The 24201-nt window shown below is 35.4% G+C and overlaps 1 protein-coding gene across 1 annotated transcript in view; it reads left to right on the top strand.

The window, feature by feature from the left end:
- CNTLN (centlein) overlaps window positions 1–24201 on the top strand; it is a 199441-nt gene that overhangs the window by 18079 nt on the left and 157161 nt on the right. The window contains exon 3 of the mRNA XM_074931653.1: window positions 11538–11622. Coding sequence (XP_074787754.1) covers window positions 11538–11622 — 85 coding nt within the window. The remainder of the gene's footprint in view (window positions 1–11537; window positions 11623–24201) is intronic.

Here is a 24201-nt window from a genome sequence, read left to right as displayed (position 1 = left end):
CTCTGCTTTTACTATATTCTTTATCTTTTTAACTGGGAACTGTGTAGGTTTTTGAAAATATGTTAAAAAATTTCCATTCTTAAATTTTGTCAAGAGTACCTGGAATATGTTACAAGTTTCCTTTTTTGGTCTAAGATGAAGTATACTTCAGGATCTGTTTTCACTGAAGTTGCTGTGCTGCAGTTGAATACAATTGTTAAATTATAAATGTACTACATATTCTTTTTTTTTTTTTAAAGAGCAAGAGGAGGTAAATGATGTTTTCTGCTAAGTAGTTGGATAATGGTTACATATATAAATTATGTTTATCTCATTCTTAAAAAAATGAAAGGCATAAGACATGGTAACAGAAGAGATCGCTATGCAGTTTAATTGTTACTCCTTTGAGGATATTAATGATGATGATTTCCTCATGGTACTTACATAATATCATCTGATTGCTATGAATGTTAGTTAATCATCACAGTATGTGATTGATTGTTTTAGAACACTGTTTATAAATTCAGAATTTCTGTAGGCCAAAGATAAGGAGAATGTGAATGAGTTTGTAATATCAGAATTCAAACAATTGGTTTTCTTATGGTCAGAGGATTTGTCTGTTCTGTCTCTGAGTGACATGAGTTCCCTCTTTTAAAATGAAAAGTGGTTTTTTTTTTTTTAAAGAAAAAAAAAAGATTTTAACTTCTTTAAATGGCTTGTCAGTGTTCCTTGGGAAGTTTGTCATAGACAAACTTGGGTTCCTGTTCAGTGCTTTGATCTTGAAAGGCATGTTCTGTTTTTTCACATCATTCCTTTCTGGACTTGATCAGTAAATGTTCTTCCACTTCTGAAAATATCACATTAAGTTCTTTAGCTAGGAGTGCATTCACTATAGTCTTGTCCCATCTTTTGAATTGCATAACATAATGAAAATTTTGTCCAAAAGTATGGTATGATCATGTAACTAGAACTAATATACTAAAGCTTTCATACTGAGTGAAATTGATGATTTCTTTACTGTTCACGCAGCTTGTTTTAAGACAGCTGTTACATGAGAGTTCACATGTGGTCACCAATGATGATGTCAGATAATTCTGGATTTGTACTGGGACACTTAGCTTGGTGGTTAGGACAGTATACTACTTTCACATTGCTTGTATGTTTTGATTTAAGAAGTAATTTTAATATATGAGGAAGACTTACGAACAGGTTTACAGCATCCCTCATTTACGTTGAAATGCAGATTCTTAATGACGTTTCATGAAAAAATTTGGTTGTATTTTCTTGAGGACAGTGATAGTATTGATCTTCTTTCTTCAAACATTAAAAAAAATGCAAGAACTGCTTAAAATATATGAATATAGTATTTAAAGTATGTAAGCATACATTGTATGTATATAAGCACAAGTATATTGAAAACAGTAACAAACTGTTTTGCTTTAACCACATTTTGTAGAGAGCTGAACAATATGGAAAATTTTAGCTCTTTCACATGAAGCTTAAGGTAGAAACAAAAGTGTTCAGGCTTATTAACATTTTTGATTTGTGTTGCTTATAAAAAAAATCAGGATATTAGAACAAATTGAAGCACAGAGTTGTTAGAAAGCATGCATTTAAATAATGGTGAATATAATTAATTGTTTGGAGTTCTGGAATTATAAGCCTAAATAAAATACAACCTATCTTCTTTGTTTATCCTTCTTTGGGTCTAGGAATATTTTTATGCATGGTAGTTACTTCTTGCTTTATTTTATACTTTATTCAGAACAGAAATTGGTAATTGTGGTACTCTTAGATACCACCTTGATGCACACAAGCATGATAATGAGCTGAATTTTTTTATGTTATCACTATCCCAGAGAATCCTGGAAATAGGTTTGGATAAAATCCATTCAGTATATAGTTTCATTAATCATGACTCAACTTCGGGGTTCCTTTGGTTTGACAGATGGTGCAATAGTGTGTATTTTTCTATTTAGTTGATGTAACTTCATCTCTTTTGACTAAGAACGGTCTAATTGCTGCTTTGGAAATAATTTCTAGCCCGGTTTAACCTGTGGATCTTCTGCATAACCAAGTTACAGCCCATATATTGTCTCTAACTTTTCTAGCTGTAACTTTCTGTAATCTTTTCTTAAGTAGCTTCTGTTTCATGACTGTACCTCTTCACACTCTCATCCTTTCAGAAGAGTTTTTATCTTAATCTGTATTTTATAGCAGTAAATATATATATATATAAACATTGCTACAGTGTCAGTTTATTTTGGTTTCAATACATTGATTAGATTTCCAGAGAATCAGACACCTAACACTTCTGCTGTCCAGAAAATTATAGGACAAGTGGTTTTCTGGCTTTGTTAATCTAGGAAGAATATGTGGATTTAAAGGATAAAGAAATGGGATTACCAGGTTACAGTTATAAACAAAATGATTCTTGAAGCATGTTACTCAGCAGATCTGTGCTGCTCAAAGCCTGGTTTTCTATATTTTTCATAGTTGTACGTACAAGAGCTGGAAATTGGAACTTTACACTGAAATCTGATAAAAACCAACTTCAGCCTTATGTACTTTCTCCCCTTCTCATATTAGGAACAACATTGACCCAGTCATATCCAAGTTTATAACATTTTACATCTTGCCCTGGCTTTCTAGGAGATTTTGGGATAGATACAAACAGAATGAAATGGATTTAAACTTTTTGTTGTTTCTGTTTGTGACATGGATACCACCAATGTTTGCATAGCTTCATTTTTCAATGTGTTCTTTTCGTCAAAAATTCCGTAACTGAGAAACTTCCAGCGCCCACTGAGTCTTTGCTATGGATTACCTGAGATCAGAAGCTGTTTACCTAATGGAAGCAAACAGAATCTAATAAAGTCATGTGTATCTTAGATCACAAATATAATTAACCAATCAATATCGTCCTGTGGCTTTCAGTCTTAAAATTAACAAAAGCAATAGCCAGACTTTTTTCAGGAGGTTACAGTGACAGGAATAAAAAGATGCAGGTGTGAAAGGACAAAATGTTCACTTACAGCTTTGTGTACCATGGATGTGTGATGAATAAAAAAGAAAAAATTACGTATCAGGAGATTGAGTGGTCAGTACTAGCCGTACCATCAGATAATCTATATTTGTAGCATTACTTGATATTTGTAACATTAGACAGTTCTGTGTAAGTAGCTTTTTCTTAAATAAACCAAGAAATGTAAAAGACATAATTTGGGCAACATAGGGGGGCATAATAGTAGGTTTCTGTTATTTGTCTGCTATTTTGAAGTGCTTTCATGGTCCCAAAATAGAAGTTTTCCTGCCCTAAAATTGTAAAAATGTAGCTGGTAGCTTTTTATGACTGTGCTGTTGATTCCTGTAATACACCAATGATATTTCACTTTTCAGCAGTCTTTGCAGTTCTTGCTAGATAACTGTAACTATATTCACATTTTAATATTCAGATATAAACAAAAAATTAGCTTTACTGTGCAAATGAGAAATGCCTTTGGGATATGTAAAAGCCTCCAGGTATTTTCAAACAAGACATTGTAAAAGTACTACTCATGTTAGTATACTTTCCAGCTACTTTAAATACTATTGATCTCAGTATTATGTAAAGAGCATGCTATTTCTAGTTCACTGCCTTTTGAAACACTTTTTTTTATGATGAGTGGAAAAAAAAAAGAGCTAAAAAGTACTTTTACGGGTAAATGCATGTGTAAATTCAAATAGAGTTGATGTTCAGGTGAGAGTATCAAAGGTTTTGAAAAATTTTTGCAAACTTTGAGAGCTCTCCTTTATGACTTTTCTCTTATAATACATGAAATTTCGACAGGTCAGCTGACTCTAATTTTTCTTCTAGGGCTTCTTGCTGGTTCCTGGCTTCTATCCTTTCTTCTGGGAGATGTAGCAGGATCCATTAATGATCAAACTATGGCAGTGATACAAGACTTGGTAGATGTAAATAGGGATTGTATTAATGCTAGATGATACCCTTGCAGATAGTTATATTTGGCAAGCTTGCCTTACATAAATATTTTTCCACACCTAAAATCCAAGTGTGCTGTATCTTGCAAGTTTTAACAAAGAGCAAGAATGGATTTATCATTTCAGGCCACTCTTAAGATACAGTAGCAACCTGAATGTTAGTGCCAGTGATAAGAGTTTTGTTGTTGTTGTTCTGGAGAGTTTTATCTGTCTAAAGGTGTACAAACGGATTAAAAAAAAATGGCTGAAGAGCAAACAATCAGAAATAACCAAGGAATTTTTGGAAGGAATTGAGGTGGTTTGCTGCATCCTGTGAATAGCAGATTGTGGAATAAACATTAAACAGTTTGACAGATTTCTCACTGTCTGATAATGCGTAGATGTTCTAAAAATGATGTGTTGTATGAATGAGCAATAGATTGCTGATGTTAATTGAAAAAGAATTAAAAAGCCTGTATCTTGCATCTTTTGAAGGGATGATAAATGCCTTGCAGAAGCTGTCTTAAACCACTTACTGGTTTGCTCTTGTGCAAATTAACAGGAAACAGAATGACAGGAGAATGAGGAAGTAAACAAGGTCTAATATTTTTAAAGCTATTACTGTTTTGTCACTCTGATTTTAAAATAAAGTAGACTCCCTAGTTATTATCACTCAGTGAATAAATATAAAGTGGACAGAACAAGAGCGCATAAGAGTACAACCTTTCTATCTAAGGTCAAATAATTGTGATTTTCTACAGTTGATGAAAGTTTAATATCCTGTTTCATTAAAAATTCTCAGAACATTGAACATAAGTCAACATTCCATGGAGAAGAAGGTATTATGCAGCTTGCATGTGTGCATATCTGCATATTGGAGCACAAAATATTGACATGATAATTGCAGTCAAGCCTGATTGAACAGTGGCCTCTGGGAATTCAGCTGGTGTTGTACCAACTGGATGGCTGCTCAGGACACAGTTTGAAATGCAAGGTGCAAGTTAGCACTTTATTCAGCACAGGCAGGCATCATTTAAAAATCCTTGGGGGAAACCATGGTGATGTGCAGATGTTAAAGCAGTCTGTTCTGAAGTGCTGATATTTTGAACACTGTAAGAGACTTGTGTGTTTTAGATGAAAAATGTTTGCAAATTATTAGGGAAAAATGTCACTATTTACTACTCTAGTGTAAAAATATTTTAGTATTTTAAGTACATTACTTAAAATAAGGCCTTAAATCATCTAATGAATTAAATCAATCAATTTAGAGATGCAAGAAAAATTACATTTCTGTAATGATGCTTTTCCATTTTGTTACATATCATGGAACATACAACTGGTTCTATAAATAATTTACTAAGGTAATTTCATTTTGCAATTTTTCTTTAATTAGATCTTAAATTATTTTTCTAAAGAAACAAAAATAGGCATATACAGTTTTGCTGTAGAAAATAACTCCTGTCTTAGAAAAGTGCACAATATGTGGTATCTATTTAAATTCGTTTTTGCTCCATGCCATGTAAATCTTCTAAAAGTACTATTTGAAAGTATTAAAAGAAAAAACCTACAATATTCACCAATTATAAGTTATAGTGAAGTTTAAAGATTTTCTAGAATCACATGAAAACTTTTTAGCTCTATTTTTTCTCTTCTTAATAGGTACATGGAAACACAGTAAGGTTTCTAGTTGGAAGAATGAGGCACAGACTATATTTCTGCTAACCACTGACTGTGCAACCACGGGGAAGTGGCTGTACACAGTAAATAACAATATTGGTGCCATATTTACAGTAGCATTAACAGTCAGCACTCTAGAACTTTACTTTGCATGTGGGCAATTCATTATCTCTTTAACACCAACATTGAATGTATGCAATGATGTCTGTTTTTACAATAAAAGAAGACGAGGAGAGATTGTAACACAGTTAAATATTGCATCACATAAGCTGATACTTTGTAGACTTTCTAGTTCTGCAGCCTGTTAAATTCAAAGAAATATCTTTCAAAAGTAACAATATTTCTAGAAGCAGTTTATTTTTAGTTTTACAGGTATACTGTTACAATAATCTTCCTTTACCACAGAGCCTAAAGTTTGCAGTGTAGCCTTTCTTACCTGTTTAAGGCCAAGTTTGTAGATGCATTTGCTGTTGTGTTTTTTTTTTTTAAATCCTGTAGTTTGTAAAACTAAAAGGACGTATTCCATGGAACATGTAAACAGTAAATGCCATTTATTAGTTAAAATTAATTAGTTCATTTAACTGATGTAAAAATGACATAATTACATGCAACTCTGAATTACTTTTTCATGATAAATGCTTAATTGCTTGAGTGATTAAGACCTGAGGTAGGATACAAGATGCCTCTTTTCACAGACTGCTTTTGCTGAAGAGTTTAGGAAGCATGGTGTTTTATAAATTTCAAACTTGTATTTTTGAAAATCTTAAGAGTTTTGTACTGTGTATTCTGTTTTCATACCTTATTCATAGTTAAATGTTTTCTCATAGTCTAATGTTTCATTTTTCACAAGCCATTAAAAATGTGCTAAACCTCAAACACATTATCCTGTCCTGTTGTGTAGAGTATAACATAACACATGAAAAAAATGATAACATTTGTGTTTAACAAAAGTGTTAAGCTTAAGAATATTTTCTCAGTTTCTTAATTTTTGTGGGAAGCTGAATCTTGATAATCTTTGTAGCTAAATACATCTGTGTTAAACATTTAAAATAGGTAGTACTCATGGGAAAACTGATTGGAGCTTAAAAGTTGTACAAATTGACAGCCTATCTTCACTCCATTTTTCATCCTAAAGAAGTCTGCAAATATTCTTAGCTCACATCATTATTGCTCATCAGTAGTTCTAATTAGCTAAACAGGAGTTTGTCTCAGTCATTGATCATCATCAGCTCCTTGACAGTGCCTGATTTTTTCCCCCCCCCGGCCCCTTCCACTGGACTTTTTAAAATATATTGGAAATACATAACGGCTCAATTAATAAAGTTGGTTGAAAACTTTTCTTAAAATTTGTTACCATTCAAAAAAAGAGGAGGTGATTGCTGCAGCTCTTATCAAGTCTTATTTCAAGGTGCAACAACAGATCCAAATATGATATGTAAGTTCCAGTCAGTCATATTGCCTTGAGTGTCTGTGGGGAACAAGCAATTGGTAGCTGTCCTAGCCACTGGGAGAAGCTGCTGATAAAGTTCCGTATGAGGTTTCAGTTTATGCTTTAGACTTCTGACAAATCCATTCTGTGCTTGAATTCTGATAATTAGGATTCTTTCTTTAGCTGTGGGTGAAACTACTTTGGGGAGCATTACTACTTCTTGTGCTGTATAGAGAGTGAAAGTAAACCCCAGAAAACAAAAAAACCCCTTGGATTTACTTTAAACTTTTCACACTCATGATGATTATAGATCTGTATTTATAAACTTTGTTCCCTGACAGCTTTGTTCAAAGGACTGTTTGACTGAGCATCGGGTAAACAGGGAAAATACCACATTTAACTAGAAATTCACTTTGAACCATTGGCTAATGTATGCCTGTGTTACAGGCGCAGTTTTTGCTTTAACAAAGGTCTGTTGTTTCTCTCCAATCCCAGACTTTATTCTTCAAACCTCTTTTATGCAGCCTTGTCATAGAGTCACAGGGCTCCATAAGTTAACTAACAATAGTACACCAGAATTAGCTGGGCATACTGTTTGTCAGTTCTCTAGAGCAGATTGTTCCTTTACTTTGTTCTCAGCTGGTTTATTCAATTTTTCCCGATTCTCTCTTTAAAATAAAAATAATTTGAAAAAAAAAAACCACCCCAACAACCAAAAAAACCAAAACCCCAAAACTGTAAAGTTCTTTTGAGCCTTTCTTTGGGAAATCTACCTGACCCATCATGTTTTCAGATTAGAAAACAAATTTAATAAATTTTGAAGTGATGATTAAATAGCCGAGTTAAGAGGCTAGTTAATTATCCAGTATTTGTGTTTAACTGCACCTTGTTTTAAAAGGCTGAGTTTGTCAGAGGAGATAGCAGGCAGAGGAGTTAGGAAGACAGTATCATATTGTGGATGGTAGATACAGAACGAGTGGTTATAGCAATGGTTTAATTTAAGTAGAAATATAAAATAAAAACAGCTGAATTAAAATGGAGAGGGAAATATATCACAGTGGGAACAAAGAATGGATAGAACATGTCAGCCAGTGGTTAAGGTCAGGTACTTTTGAGGGCCGGAGGCAATGCTATTCAGTGGTTCATGGGGCTTTTATGTATTTTATTATATGGTTCTTCCTGTGTTTACACATTACTATTCTAAGTACTTTGTAGTAAAGACTTAATATTGTTTTTTGTCTTCTGAAGCTCATAAAAATATTAAATTCTTAAGTTCTCTAGCTGTAATTAAGACCTGAGGAAACTCGAAGTGCTATAATACAGTTAGACAGATTAGTATAGGTTCATCACTTCCTGAGATTATGGTGTAACGTGTTTACAGGTTTTTTAATACTGGGGCAATTTTTGATTCATTTAACTTGTGGAATAATGCATGATACCTATCATCAACAGTATGCCTGTTTCAGGAACATGCACAAGCTTCTGATAATTATTCTACCCATAATAATCTACTTACAGACATTTTTCTTTACTAACTCCTAATTTTTAAAGTTGTCTAATATCGTTTAGTACAAAGTTTTATAAGCTTATCAGAAAGTCTTTTACTGTTTTTAAAAACCTGACTGAAAATGTGCTTTCTGTAAACTAGTTATGCGCTATAAGAGGGGTTTCACTAACTGTCATGTGTTATGAAACCTGTTTGTTGTTTTCTCTCTTGTGCTTCCTTTTTTGGTCATTAGTGTTTTGTTTTTTTTTTTCCAAATGACATCACAGTGTAACATCAGATAACTTCATATTTGCATGTACCTCTGTAATTGCAGCCTACCTAGTTCAGTTTCAGTAGGTGTTCAGACATAAACTATGAAAAACTGGTGGTACTATATATTTCATTGTTGATGTCTTCCTAGCAGCCTATCATGAAAATTCTTTGATGCTTCTGGTTGCAGGTGATCAGATGCTTTGAGGACAGGATTTAATGTGCATTTTTCTGTTAAGTTTCTGTCTTGGTTAAAATGCTAAATACCTTTCAGACATGAAATGTCTTTTGGAATACTTGTTGAATATACATGGTTTCACTTTTCTCTGCTCATTACAACTCCTGAATTGTTTTCTTTATGGAAATAGATTTTTTTTTAATGCTGTACAGCTGCTTAAGAGCTCATATTTTTGTTTCTCATAGCTAAATGTAATTTAAATACATATCTTTTCAGACAGGGTTTGGTGGGGGGTTTTTTTGTTTGTTTTGTTTTGTTTTCTTCCAATGCTACAACACATCGGTGCTGCTGTATTTTTCAGTAGGAGTGTGCTGCTTAAAGTTATGAGGCTTTGAGATGTCAGTTTCCAAAAACTTTGCTTTAAATTCCTTACCATTGTTATTTAATTCTTTATTTACTCAAGATCAGACTAGATATTTTAGCATAGAGCTTTATTTAAAAAACCATGTTACCAGATGGCCTGTGGGGACCGTGTGGTTTAGCTTTTAAAGTCACTGATAACAGTAGAATATGCAGTAATACATAATAGTGGAGAAAAATAATTGTGCACATATCTACTGTCCTTAATGAGCTCTTAAAAAATGCTTCAGCAGATGAAAACTTTTGTGCACATCTGGATATTCTCATCCACATCTGATCAGATTTACAGACCCATGGGTACCACTCTCCCATTCCCTTCCACCTCTGAAACGTTCCCATTTCGGTAGAGCAAAAGTTGCGCAAGTAGGATTCCCTGGCTTCTAGGAATGATTTATAGCCAGCCATGATGGTAATTTAACTGTATTGTGAGAGCAGTGATAATCTGAACGAGTTTCTGCTTCTCTGTCACCTGTGGTGCTGGGGATGCCTGAAGTATTTGACCATTTTTAGGGAATATATGTTTCTCAGATGTTTTCTTGCAGATTATTACAACACCAGGCTGTGTAGCGCTGTTGACACACTGTGCGGAAGGGATGTGCCATCCAGAGGGACCTTGATAGGCTTGAGAGGTGGGCCCGTGCAAACTTCATGAGGTTCAACAAAGCCAAGTGCAAGGTCCCGCACAAAGGTCAGGACAATCCCAAGCACAATTATAGGCTGAGCAGATTCAGAGCATCCTTGTGGAGAAGAACTTGGGGGTATTGGTAGATGAAAAACTGACTATGAGGCAGCAATGTGTGCTCAGAGCTCCGAAAGCTAACCATATCCAGGGGTGCATCAAGAGGAGTGTGACCAGCAGGTTGAGGGAGGGGATTCTCCCCCTCTACTCCACTCTTGTGAGACCCTACCTGGAATACTGTGTTCAGCTCTGGGGTCACCAACATAAGAAGGACATGGACCTGCCTAAGCTGGTCCAGAGGAGGGCCACAGAGGTGGCCAGGGGCTGGAGGACCTCCCCTGTGAGGAGAGGCTGGGAGAGTTGGGGTTGTTCAGCCTAGAGAAGAGAAGGCTCCTCGAGACCTTAAAGCAGCCTTCCAGTTCTTAAAGGGGGCCAACAGGAAAGATGGGAGGAACACCTTAACAGGGAGTGTAGTGATAGGACAAGAGGTAATGATTTTAAACTGAAAGAAGGTAGATTTAGATTAGATACAAGGAAGAAATTCTTTTGTGGAACACTGGAACAGGTTTCCCAGAGAAGCTGTGGCTGCCCCCTCCCAGGCAGTGTTCAAGGCCAGGTTGGACTTGAGCCACCTGATCTAGTGGAAGGTGTCCCTGCCCATGGCAGGGGGGCTAGAGCTAGATGATCTTTAAGGTCCCTTCCAACTCAAACCATTCTGTGATTTTAGATATGTGATAGGAACTGTCTTGTGATAAGGACTATCTGTGTATCCTTACTGTAGCAACTTTTGTTTTCTTTCTGCCTAGAATAGAAGGCAAATAAGGGAACTGGCATTTAAAATTTAGTCAGATAAGATAGCAATGAGGTGTTTTTTTAAAATAAATCATCAGTTGGTTTTCTTTGAAGTGTTGCAGAGATGGTTATAGCTCTGAACTTATTAACCACATAGAGAGGCTCTGCACATCCCCTTTACCCAACCTTCAGAGCTGTCTTTCAGAGGTTCTGTACATGTGAAAGATAGTAAAATATTAACCGTTATGTTCCAAAGTAGTGTTTCAGACATAGAAATGCTATCTAGCTGAGAGAAGGCCTTCACGAACCCATGCAGCTTAGTGGCTCTACATTGCCAAGAAGGGAAAAAAGCATTTAGCTCAGCCTATGGACAAGTACGTACTTTGCATTTTGGAAAGAATGAGACAGATAATTTTAGCTGCTTAAAAATGTATTTTAAGACCTCTTGCCTCTGTTTCTTTTTGAACAAAGTTGTATTAGTTGTTTACAGATGTAATTTTCTGTCACTTGCCATATGCTCCCTGCTTAATTCTGCAAGGCTTGTCAGCTTCAGATAATTTAATTTTCTGTGCTTTAAAATGACATTCATTATCAGGACATGAAAAATTCAAATGATTAACTGCAAATTGTGGCTAATAAAGCATCTATTTTTTTTGTTTGTTTCCAGAGAAAAGCAGAAAGCTGAAGTCAAGGACAGAAGGGTTTTAGAGATTTTGCAAGCCAAAGACAGCAAAATAGAAACCCTAGGACAGGTTTGTATTATGTTTAAATAGAGCAGTTAAGAAAACTTCTATTATTGACATCACGTTTATGTTTCTTAAGATGAGAAACTATTTTGCTACTGTGTCTTAAGGTGAAAGTTGCAGATGATTCAGAGATTATAACCTTCTGATAAAATATTAATTAAACTCTTCTGAGTTGTTCAAACGGCTCACCTTATACCTGAAGAGTTCCAATGACTTTAGATTAAGCTTTCTGAAAAGTTTTATCAACCTATACTGTATTTTGCCTAATGGACTAACCTCAACTTGGATTTTAATCTAGAAGAGTTCTGACAGTGCTTAGGTTTGTAATATGCTTGTGGTTTGGAAAGATTTGCCATACTGACAAATGAAAAAATAAAGCACTTTACAGTAATGAGGGCTAACCATGTAGTATCCTAAAAGTAATACAGCTATGTATTCAGTATTACTGACCTATATCAATATTTATTAAGTTAGCTGATAGCATAAACTATAAAACAATACTGACAAATCCAACGTCATACATGTCTTGCATTGTGTATTTTCTACTGAACTGTTCATGTAAAATGAAGTGCTGTGTATCAGTAAAAAAAATTAAATTGAAACCATGTATTGAGCCAAGTCATTGGTAAAACTGAGGAACTATGAGTGCATTTTCTAAAACCAAAAATAATTATTTGAAGAGTAATCAAAGCTTTTGAACCCTTCACAGTATTTGAAATAAAATACTTAGGAAATCCAACACTAACAAATACTAAATAAACACAAGAACAATAAACATTGTATTTTCAATTTCTCTATAAATCATAAATTACTACCTCCTCAAGTCTATGAGGAGAACAGAATGTGGTTTTCCATGTTATTAATAATAAAATCATAGTCAGGCCAAGTGTGATATGGAGGAAGAGAAAAAGAATTACTTGACAGATAATAAAGCTGATAGCAGAAACACAGAGAAAGATCTAGGGTGTGCATTTCAGATCTCTAAATTCTTCAGTTCCTGGGGATAAAAGTCTTAAACGATAAATAGTTTTTTCATAGAATCACAGAATGGTTGAGGTTGGAGCCAGTTGCCCAGGACTGTGTCCAGATGGCTTTTGAATACCTTCAGGGTTGGAAACTGTACAACCTCCCTGGGCAACCTGTGCCAGTGCTTGGTCACCCTCACAGGACAAAGTGTTTCCTGATGTTCAGAAGCAACCTCCTGTGTTTCCATTTGTGCTCATTGTGTCTGGTCCTGTTGTTGGACACCGCTGAAAGGGACCTGGCTCCATCTTCTTTGCATCCTCCCTTCAGGTACTTATATACATTGTGGAGAATTCCCCCTAAGTCTTTTTCTTTTGACTGAAGAGTCCCAGCTCTCTCAGCCTTTCTTTACAGGAGACATGCTCCAGCTTCTAAATCATTTTAATGTCCCTTTGCTGGTCTCTTTCCAGTAGCTCCATATCTGTCTTGTACTATGGAACCCAGAACTGAAAGTATGAGTCCATGTGTGGCCTCATCAGTGTTGAGTAGAGGGGTATCACCTCCATCAACCTGCTTGTGGTATTTTGCCTAATGCAGGAGGCCATGATACCATTTGCCTTCTGTCACAGTGGTACTTTGTTGACTTAGGCTCAACCTGTTGTCTGCCAGCGTCCTCAGGTCCTTTTGTGCAAAGCCACTTTCCAGCTGGACAGCCCCAAGCATATATTGGTGCATGGACCCCATTGTTCCTCCCTGGATGCAGGACTTTTCATTTCCCACTGTTGAATTTCATGAGCCCATTTCTTGAGCCTGTCCAGCTGCTGATTGGCATTGTGACCCTCTGGTGTATCAGCTACTCCTCCCGGGTTTGTGTCATCAGGAAACATGTGGAGGGTGTGCTCTACCCCATCATGCAGATCATTAGTGAATTTTCTCACATTTATGATGGCTTTTACTAAGGTCTTGACTGAATTGAGGTAAGTTGTAAGTGATGTAAATTCAGCTTTCAGAGCGTACCTACTTTTGGTTTGTTAAAAATTATACACCTATTGCCTGATGACAAATCACTGAAATGAGGTTATCCATCCTTTTATTTTGTATTACAGCAGCGGCTGGAGTTTGTGTATGTCATCATGTCCTTGTGGCTGTAGGCGTGATTTGTAATATGTCTGCTGCATGCATGCACGTTATTTTTATAAACCAGCAGTGAGTGATTATTCCTGCATTTCTACCCTATCCTTAGCTGAAAAGGAGACTACCTGTGTAAGAAGTTTATAAGTATTTTTGTGCAGAAATGTGTTTTTAAGAAGGGCTCCCTGTTGTGGCAGCTTCTGAACCTGTAGTGTGCATCTTCATGAGATTGCTCTTTGTGGTTTCAGATCAATTTCAGAAGCTGAAATTGAAATTGATCAGAAATCTGAAATTGATAATGTGATGCAGTTACCATCTGGAAGTGAGAAGAGGCTGAAAATGTAACCAGAAACAAGGATATATGCCAGGAAAGGAGGACTTGTCAACAAGATGGGAGGAATTAACAGATGAAGAGGACAGAAGCTGCTGTTCTGATGATCGTCACAACTTTAATGCGTGTTGTAATACAGCCCTTTCTAATAGCTTCCCTGAGAGTATCACTGACTCAGGGTGAGGTGTGGGTTGTGAAATGCAGCAGATGGTGCCAATGGCCAGTGCTCTGAGTAAAAGCTGTGTACGAAGGTGGTGTCATTCTGATCTTCTTGCCTCATTCATTGGCTGGAATGCCACAGGATTTGAAAAAGAAGGGGATCATATTCTGAGGTTTGGAGTGGTTTCTGTGGTATGGTAATCAATGACTGGAGTTGGCATAGAGCACAGTGTAGTAAGGAACACTCATCTAAAAAGAAAAAGAGATTATTTGTGTAATTAGAATGCAAATATGTTGCTTATGAAACTGAGGTCTGACAGTAATGGCAATGAACATTCTTTTCTGTAAAATACAGCTGGCAAGACTGTGTTGCTGTTCATGAGTCTGTTATGTCTAGGAAGGTGATATTATATCCAGTTGTTTTCTTTTGTTGTTTTCCCCTTTCCCTTCACACACTGTACAGAGATTATCAGTTTCAACAATATGTTTTGTCATAGGGTATTTATTTACTAGGAATTTGAGTGGCTGCTAAACAACTGATTGTATGAATCCATGCTGAGTAATGGAAAAAAAGGCAAATAAATATCTCATAATTCAACATGTATGTAAGCTGATACTGCTGCCAGAAACAACAAAACCGTAGAAGGAGAACATGAAATAATAGTAGTTATTTAATACTGAGACCTAAGTTAGCTTTATTTGTAGTGAGATATTTCAACTGTTTGAAGGATTTCCATTTTAATGGATATTACTTGAAATCAACTAAATTAATTCAGAAACATGACTGATAAGTAATGTGGTCTTTTAATCACTTTTATGTAACTGGAAATGGAGAAAAACAGTGCTCAAATAGTAATGAGAATGGGACCTGTGGTTTTAAGGGTAAAAATCAGTGTAAATCAGTTTTACAAAACTGCTGCTGCTAATATCTTTGGAACAGAGTATATACATTGAACTTTTATGTACTTTAGTATGACTTAGTCTGCTGTGTGCCTTTCCTAAATTACAGTGGTGCAATCTTCAGTTTTAGATAAATGTGTAAGACCATTTTTTCTTGCCATGAGATTATTGTAAAACTGCATATTCTGTTAAACATTAAGTATGAAATAGCATGGAGCATTTCAAAATGTACCATTCAAAGGTTCAAGTAAATAAAGTATTTGTTAAAGCACTTAAGGATTTTTAAAATCTATTATTGTATATAAATTCAGTAATTCAGTACAAAATATATTGAAGTATTTAATTGTATTTTTCCTTTTTTTTAATTCTTTGTAATTGGTTGATTGGTAACTTTTAGTCTTGATAATCACAGCTGTGTCTCATCTGGCATATACCTAGTTATTCTAAATGCTGTGTGGTAAAAATCTTACTCCTTTGAGGTTGGTGGCTAGATTGCTTTTATACTGATCTTATTACTGTCATTTTTGTTTTACACAGTGGCTCAAGACTCTTTTCTCAGTTATGTATCCTTGCATATATATGTAATTTCTCTATGTGTTTCAAGAAAAAGAATTTCTAATTGCTGCCTTTAAGTGGCTAACTCACTATCCTAGACTTTTAATTATTATTCTGAAGGGCGACTGCTACAAATGTCTTTTTCCAAAGAAAAGGGAGAATGAAAACGTTTCCCACCTGGTATGTTTAATTTATAATATCTGTGTATGTTTCAAATAGATCACTAGTGCTTTTTTTAAAAAAAAGTTGAAGTTTTTGAAAGAATGATTTAAAATTCTTGGATTTAAACAATAAGGTTAGAAGATAATACGGGGACAGAGAACTTAGTCTTATGCCATTCATACAATAGATAAAATATCTTCGCCTGTTTTCTGTGGAAGATAAAATGAAAGACATGTAAAAGTAACAGTAAACCTTTTCTGTTGTCTATAACATTGTTAATTAATCAGGTTTCAATTTCGATCTGGAGGAACTAAAGCTAATCTTTTTGTCCTAGACCTTGTAATGTTTTAAAACCTTATCAACTGATTATACTCCAGAGGGGTTAAAATAGTACTAGCTTGCCTCATTATCTGCATTTGAAAATCTTCAGCTTGCAGTGCAATTCTGTATTAAAGCCCCTTTAATGGGTCCAAATGAAATTAATGCTAATAAATTTTTCTTAACTTTTTGTTCTTTCACCTGATTGTATTTTTCTTTGTAATAAAATGCTGTTATTAAATTAAGACAAAGGTATACACATGTTATTGCCATCTAAACACTATTTCCAGTAGTATATAACCTTGATTATTCTTGTGTAATGAGGGACATGAGGATAATTTCAGTAATAGGGAGTTTGGATGAATGTGTCATCAGTGATGAGATTCTGTGAAGTCTATAAACTCTTTGCAAAAATTTTTCCAGTGAATGAGATTTATAGGTGTTGTAAGCGAAGAATATTTGAAGACAATTATGCTTTTTTTTTTTTTTTTTTCCTTTAAAAAGACAATTTTATTCAAGTTGTACCTTGGAAAAAGCCTTCAGTGGTCAAACCTGTCTTATATAGCCCCTTTGAACTGCATCAGTGAATTATCATATGTCTTTGTGCCTTTCTGCTTGCAATCTTCTAGTTACTTTTCTCATAAAATTAAGGGAAAGAATCTTGTTAGGGAGCTGGTCTGTGTGAGAAAGATGGGGAGGAAAATGTATTTATTATTCAAATAGTTAAAAGTTGCTGATTCTGGTTTATTGATAGAAGGCTACCTGAGGTGGGTGGTATGATGACTATGGCTAATACCTGTGGGCTTGTTTGTCTGAAGAAATTAATAAGCTCTAAATTATTGTGTACCTTTACAGCTCATTAATACTGTGAGAATTCCCAGTAGGAATGCTTTCTCTACAAGTTGAAAATGTGTTTCTGTGAGGTAGCTTACTCCATCTTGAGGAAGGAGTTTTCCTACTTAATCCATAAAAAAGCAGCTATATTGGGTGCTCACACATGTGTGCTGTAAATCCATGCTTCACGTTTTTATTAATTTGCCTGTGTAGCCATGCCTGAAGTTGGCTAAAACTTCCGGATCTTTATTACTCAGTCTTCGTGTTCAGTGGTGTTTCTACAAAGATAGCCTGAAATGATGGCTGCACTTGGATTAGACGTGAAAGGCACAGTAAGTAAAGGAGGGTGGTGTTTCTTGTCCTCTGTCAATTCCACTGGTTTGAAATGCTCAATTCTCACTTTACCAGAGCTTACTATTCAAGCCTGGAAGGAGAGGAATGTCATCTTGTGATCTCATTTATCCTCTGGGGAACTGGGATCTTGTTTGGAAATTTCTTGTGTAATCCAGATAGGAATAGTTATCATGTAGTCAATTAGAGTTACAACAGGATAGCCTTTTTTTCTTGAGATATAAATGGTTTCTAAAGCTGATGGAAACTGTATATGTATATTATATGGTTGCTGTAGTGACACTTTTATAAAAATTGTAAGATCAATATAGTTTTAAGAGCATGAAGCTGGATTTTATTCCCCTTTAAGGATGTCCTTGATAAGGAATCTTTTCATGTATCATGTTTTTTTACTTGAATACTGGCAGATTTTCTCAAGTTCAAGAAAATTGTCATTCCTTAAGGACGAAGTAGCAGAAAGAAGCATGCAGTGCCCTTTGAGATTAGATTCTGCCTTTACTTATCTGCTGATCATACTTAGGAAGGAGCTTGTCAGAAAAGTTGATCATAGGAACAGCTGTTCTTTATTTACTACACCTGATCTGGCAGCATTGATGTATGTGAGTGTAATGAAATATTTGCTGTGTCAGGAGTAGATGCTAGTAGGTGTCGTTTCCAGCAGATCTCACAGAGTCATGCATACTTCCAGAGACAGAGCCTTGCTCACTCTGAAGACCTTGTATAGGCCTTGCTGAGGAGGAAAGTGTAGGGAAAAAACCCCCAACCTTGTTCCATTGAGACTATGCTCTTCAGTGAAGAGAAAAGCTCGTTTTAGTAGGCTGTTGGTTTTGATTTGGAATGAGTAGAGAGAATAGGGAATAAGAAGATACTTTGGGTTTTCTGCTGCCTGACATATAGGGGTGGACTCCTGCTTTCCGTAGTTTAAAAATATAGCTGTGAAGAAGAGAAAGGAATAGAGAAAGTATCAGTGTATTGGACAGTGCTGCTTTATGGTGCTGTGTTACAGGTCCTATAGAAAATCCAGTCTGCCCTGGTGTGAAGAATGACTACATAAAAGAGGAAAGGGGTTTTATTTAGACCAGCTATTGGTTACGGTGATGTTAGAGCTGTGGCAAGATTGTTAGATTATATTGTCAGTGTTTGCTGTAGTTATCCTGAGAGCTGTCATATCCTCATTAGAAGAAAATGGACAGTTAATCTCTAAATCTAGCAGATGCATTACTGCAATACATGCTATACTGGGAGAGGTGCTGGATTTATTATGTAGCTATAGCTTTTTTTTTTGGTAATGCAGTCTCATTTTCAAATTAGAGTATTGCCACCTCTCAGGGCAAGAAGCTTCTGTATTCTTTGCATCCGAGATGGCAAACCTATTGCTCGTGTGTCAGAAATAGTATTTGGCTCCCTTGTCAATGCAGAAATGCAGCTGCTGGCAAGACTTCCTTGCACTAGACCTGTGCAGCAGAAGGGACCATCAGAAAGAATGCAGAGGATTGTAGGATATTGTAAGAATCAAAAAGAATAGTAGAGCTTTGTTTTTAGTGGAATGTGCTGCAGTGGAGTTGTAAGGAGCATCTCGAGTGGAATGAAATGGTGCGCATCATAAGAAAGTTTTGTTGGTGCTGTGACTACTTACGAGATTGCTGTCAGGAGGTAGTTTCTTTGCTGCTGTTGAAAATGAGGTGCTGGAGTTGCAGGACTGACTGATACACTATGTGAAGTCACAGTTCATTTCCACCACATGTTCAAATACTAAGAAATTCTGTCAGGTGGTTTGATTAAGATAGCAAACCTTGGTGAAGACACCGAATTAATCATATTAGGCAAGTCCGAAGAGGGCAATAAGGAACATGGCGTTTATAATAGATTATACTGTTTGACCCTTCCTTAATCTGTGGGTCACATGAGAATTCAGGAGCAAGACTGACTGGTGCTAGAGGAGTAAGCACATATTCCATACTTCCAGGATGAAGTCAACTGCTCATGTTTCTGGTATGCTGCTTTGTAGAACCATTTTACCTGATCCTCCTAAAGACCTTTAAATAATCTTCATTTTCTTTTCTTCAGCAAAAAAGACCTGCCCTTTTTCTCCAGCACATAAATAGTAGGTAAGCACATTTGGACAGACACTGTTTTAAGACTGTTAAATTTACCATTTTTATTTCATATCCGTTGCTGATAGAAATAGGCGTTCAAAACTTTTCATTCATTTTTGGTATGGATTTGCAGATGCCTGCTTGCTGCTTTGTACTTCCTTTTCTCAGAAACAATTCTTTACATTGTTTAATCTCAGGGAGTTCTGTAAAGCATGGGGTGGGATAAAGAAGAACCAACAGACTTCTGGTGTTACGAAAATCAAGTGAGCTCCCCCATTTTGATTCCCCTCTTTTGGGGGTTGGTTGTGGTTTTAATTTATTTAAGATTGTCATAGTGTGAAGACAGGTGTGAAAAACAGAAATTAATCATGGGATGTGCACTCATAATACTACTGCATAAGTTACATTTTAATCCATTATGTTAGTTCCTATTTTTTCCTTGTTTTTTTTTCTGTCCTTGTTAGGAGTCAAGTTCTAAGTTGGATAGTTAACTGTTAATACAGGCATCCTTTGGAAGGATACTGTAGAATCAGATAGCACCATTGGCATTTTACTTTTGGAGCAGTATGGATTTAAAAATAGCTCATGTTTTATAGGGTAACTAACTAGTGTCATTCTGACTATGAAAGAACATACAGACTGCAAAATGCAGCAGATGACTTCTATAACATATGGTTTACCTTTTCATGAATTATTTACATAGAACTTCTGTTCATCCTACATCTGAAAATAATTAAAAAATCTAATGAATAGTCATGAGATGAAAGGGCAGATTTCTTTTGTTCATTTTATTTTTGTGTGTGTGTTTTTAGTTGCGAGGACTAATGAGAATATGACTGGGAATGTTATTTGTTAAACACACATGAGTGCTCAGGTTTAGAACCATGAGGATTAATAAAGCTGAAAAAAATCTAAAGAGAAATTTGAGAAAGGTAAATCAAGGAAAGCTATAAATTATTACTGTCACATATTTAGTGACTTACTCAATTTCTGCTACAAAAAAAGGAAAGTTGGAAGGGAGGGGAGAAAGTTAGGAGTGTATTATGTCAACCTTAACTACTTGGTGGGAAAAAAGATGATGAAAGGTAGAGAATAAATATATAAATGTTGAAGTAGAAATGTTGAGGAAAAGTTTAAAAGAAAGAATAATATTTTCACATTGAAGTTGGAATAAAATAATTTCTTAATAAATTCTATTTCTGCTTAAGATGTCAGGATTTCATTAAAAGTCACTGCTTGGGGGGAAAATACTTCTGTTTTTCATCAGTTCTGGTTATTTTGTTTGTGTTTATTTTTTTTATGTGTCAGAAGTGTACTGCTGCACAGTGAAAACTTCTGATAAAGAATGTAATAAGAACGCACAGAATACAATGTTTATTTGTTACCCTGATCCTTTTGGTAGTGGAAACCAAATGCATATCCCTTCATTGCAGTCCTAGATGGACACCCTTAATGCTGTGATGCAGAGACTTGAGTTTTTTAGAAGTGAATGACAGAAAAAAGGTATGTTGTTGCATTTCTGTATCATTAGCAGTAGCAGTGAAGGATGTATGTGTCAGCTTTGCATTTCTGCTGGAAAGATTTTTGGGGATATTTTGATAAATTATCAATAGGTATTAGAGGTAACTTCCTGACAAGAAATAAAATCTGCTTTTATCTACATTTTATGAACTTGTATAGAGGCAGGTATGCAGTACTGATTCAGTAATGCAGTCTGGTCAAATTTCAAACTGCAAGAACTATGAATGGAGGTTTTTTAGTTTTTCCCTCCACTCCAGAAATTTGCAGTTAAAGTGGTAGTAGCAGGTTCAGGTGTTGTTTCATAGTCCTTTCTGCATGCTTTTTATTTAATGTATTAAAAAAAATCTTTTGCTGAAGACTGGAAGTTCAGTGATGATGTTTGCAACATCAGAGAGTCCATAACTTGTGGTAGTTGTGTCTGAACTCATTCTTTTTGGAAGCAGAGTCCTACCATTAAATAGTTATATTTTTGTTGCCACTTTCACTGTCTCCATACAGTAGTATAGTATATGAATTCACACTGCATATAAATTAGTTTAAAAACTTTTTGTATATCTATTCACCTGAAACATTGACAGATAATTATAACATCCTACTACCATGAAAAGAGATGTTCAGAACTAAGACAAAAAAAGGACTATTTTCCCTCTTCAGTTTTGATCTGTAGTTTTTGTAACTCGTTTTCTTGTCTTGATTTAGCATGTGATTTTGCTTGCTCTACAGATTGATATGAAGGTATTTAAAAAATAAGTAGTTTTTGCCAGTAAACAATTTGACATTATTAGGGAAGGAAAAGAAATTGTAGCTAAAGAAATACCAGGGGAAAGGATAAAAATGAATTCTGGAATGACAGTCCTCTTAAATATCAAAGGACCCGCTCCACCAGGTCACAGTGTCTCGTTCTTTGTATGTACTGTTTGTTGCCTGGAGCATTGTGGGCTCCAGCAGTATGTGAGGGATACTCTTTGATTCTTCCCAACTAAACAAAAGGGTAAAAACAGATTCCTTTGGTTTTCATTTAAGCAAATTAACTTCTAGAATACAGTTTTCTTTCTTGTATTTGGAAGTTTGTCAATGGAAAAACCTTTGGAAGTGTACCCTAGTTGTCTTAGTTATATGAGGTTTTTTATAATTCTTGAGCACCAAGCTGCAAAAGTGCATTGAACATTGCTTTTGTCCTGTTGTATTCAAACAAGTAAAACTGCAGTCAATGCAGAATGTAAGTTGAGATTGTTCTTGTGTAGCATTAGCCTGTTTTTTTATGCTGTCTAGACAAAAACAGTAGATACTGTGGGAATAGATGAATTCCTGATGAGTGTTTTTATCTGGTGAAGTCTGTCAAAATAACCTCATGTGGGAGGTTGCCCCATGTGTTGATCAGGTATGGGGTTTTCTTCTGCTGTTTCACTTGTCTACCGCAGTAGGGTAGTCTTTTAGGAACGCTGCTTGTACTCTCTGCTGAAAGAAACCAGTCTTTATGCTCTTCCTCCTGTTATACAGGTAATTCATAGGCTGAGGAAGCAAAGTGGAAAAACAACTGCACAGGCAAAGGCAAATGATAATTTACTTGTCTGTATCTCAGAAATTCTTCTTTATGACCTTTATTTCTATCCAGTCACGGCTCCCAAGTAATACTCCTAGTTTTTTTCCCTCCATTATAAACATGTGAAATGAGCAGATATTATAGTAAAAGTTCAATTCATTTAGAGGAAGAGATAAGAGCATACAAAGTGGTCCCCAAGAAAAATACTTTGAAACATAACAGGATTTTTTTCCATGTAGGTATAACTTACCTAAATAATATTCCACAGTTGCAGCAGTAGACAACTTTGTAGACTACTTGGGTGAGTTTGCTGCTTAGTGATTGATGTGGTGTATTCACCTTCTGATTGATTTAAAGTCTTAAGGGGGTCAGTTGTGGGGATAAGTAATTAGTGTGTGAGCCTGATTCAGGATAATCTCTCTGTTTATCCTGCAAAGTATGCAGTGTAAGTAGCTTATTTAAGTTTAAAAGTTTCACCTCAGCAATATGGAACAAACATTTGAAATATCTAGCTGCACGTTTATACCTTCATGTCTCCATTCATCCTCCAAATTGCTGGAAAACATCCCATTCCAGACAGGACATAAAGATCTTTGATTCCACTTCACAAATATACATATGCATACCAGTTTCCACACAGTGTATAATGAAACTAAGTAGTAATCCAGTGTAGCTCGAGTACTCAAAAATTAGATTCCTTAAAGAGCTGGAGCTGCACTTTGAGATTGTGAGAGTGTGTATTTGTGAAGGTTTAACTGTTGGAGCCAATGGGCTCTTTCAGATAGGTAGAATTTCTAAGGGTGTTCTCCAAGTACAGACTTAGTCTTGATAAATGTTAAACAAGTAGTAATGAGCTGTAAGGAAGACTAGAAGGAGTCACTTGCAGGAATTCTTTGAGGACCTAGGAACTGGGAGGCAGGCAAACAGAAGAACTGATGCTTTCCATGGTAATGTGGATTCATACCTTTTTTAAGATGCAACTAAATAATGTCTGCCAGCAAAAAATTGTTTTTGTAACTGTAATAATGTATCTGAAGAGCAAATATTTTGCTTTTTGAATAGTGAAAATTGAGCCTGGTGTCTGATAAGTTAAAAATATATGAAAGGGGAGTCCTTAGTTAAGAGGAGGTTTCTTAATGTCATTATCCCTTCCCTAATGTCTGCTGATAACAGACTAGGCTGAGAAGTTTTAGGCACTGGGTTATGTGTCTGAGAAAAATTTCTTATAAAATTTGGGTTTAGTTTTTCTTTGGAGGAAATGGAAGAATGATTATGAATGTATAATATTAGGCAAACTTTGGCTGAAGTCTGTTCCAAGTGCCAGTGCTGTAGAATGATTCTCTGTAGGGGAGTTAGTTATATTATAAAAAATAAACAAGTAAGCTATAGGTTTTAGATTTAAATTACCAATTAAAAACACTTTTAAACACAAGCTAGGTTGGGGATTTTTTTTTTTTTTAGTCTGCTTGGCTGGTTGGAATTAATGATGTCTGAGGCAAAATCCAAGATATGAGAATATTTCCATATTTTCTTTCACTTTTATCTCAATATTCTCATTTTCCCATTTTTTCCATTCACATTCACTTTCATTTTTTTAAAAGACTACTCATAGAAAATACATAATTTTGTATATTCTTTGAATTCTACTGTGACTGGTATGAGGTACAACAAAGATAATTTTTTTTTCTTGATAAAGTGACATTTTTACTGTGAGGAAATAA

This window comes from Athene noctua, chromosome Z (genome assembly GCF_965140245.1).
Source record: "Athene noctua chromosome Z, bAthNoc1.hap1.1, whole genome shotgun sequence".
NCBI classification, from domain to species: Eukaryota; Metazoa; Chordata; class Aves; order Strigiformes; family Strigidae; genus Athene; species Athene noctua.
This window is presented reverse-complemented; position numbering and strand designations above follow the sequence as displayed.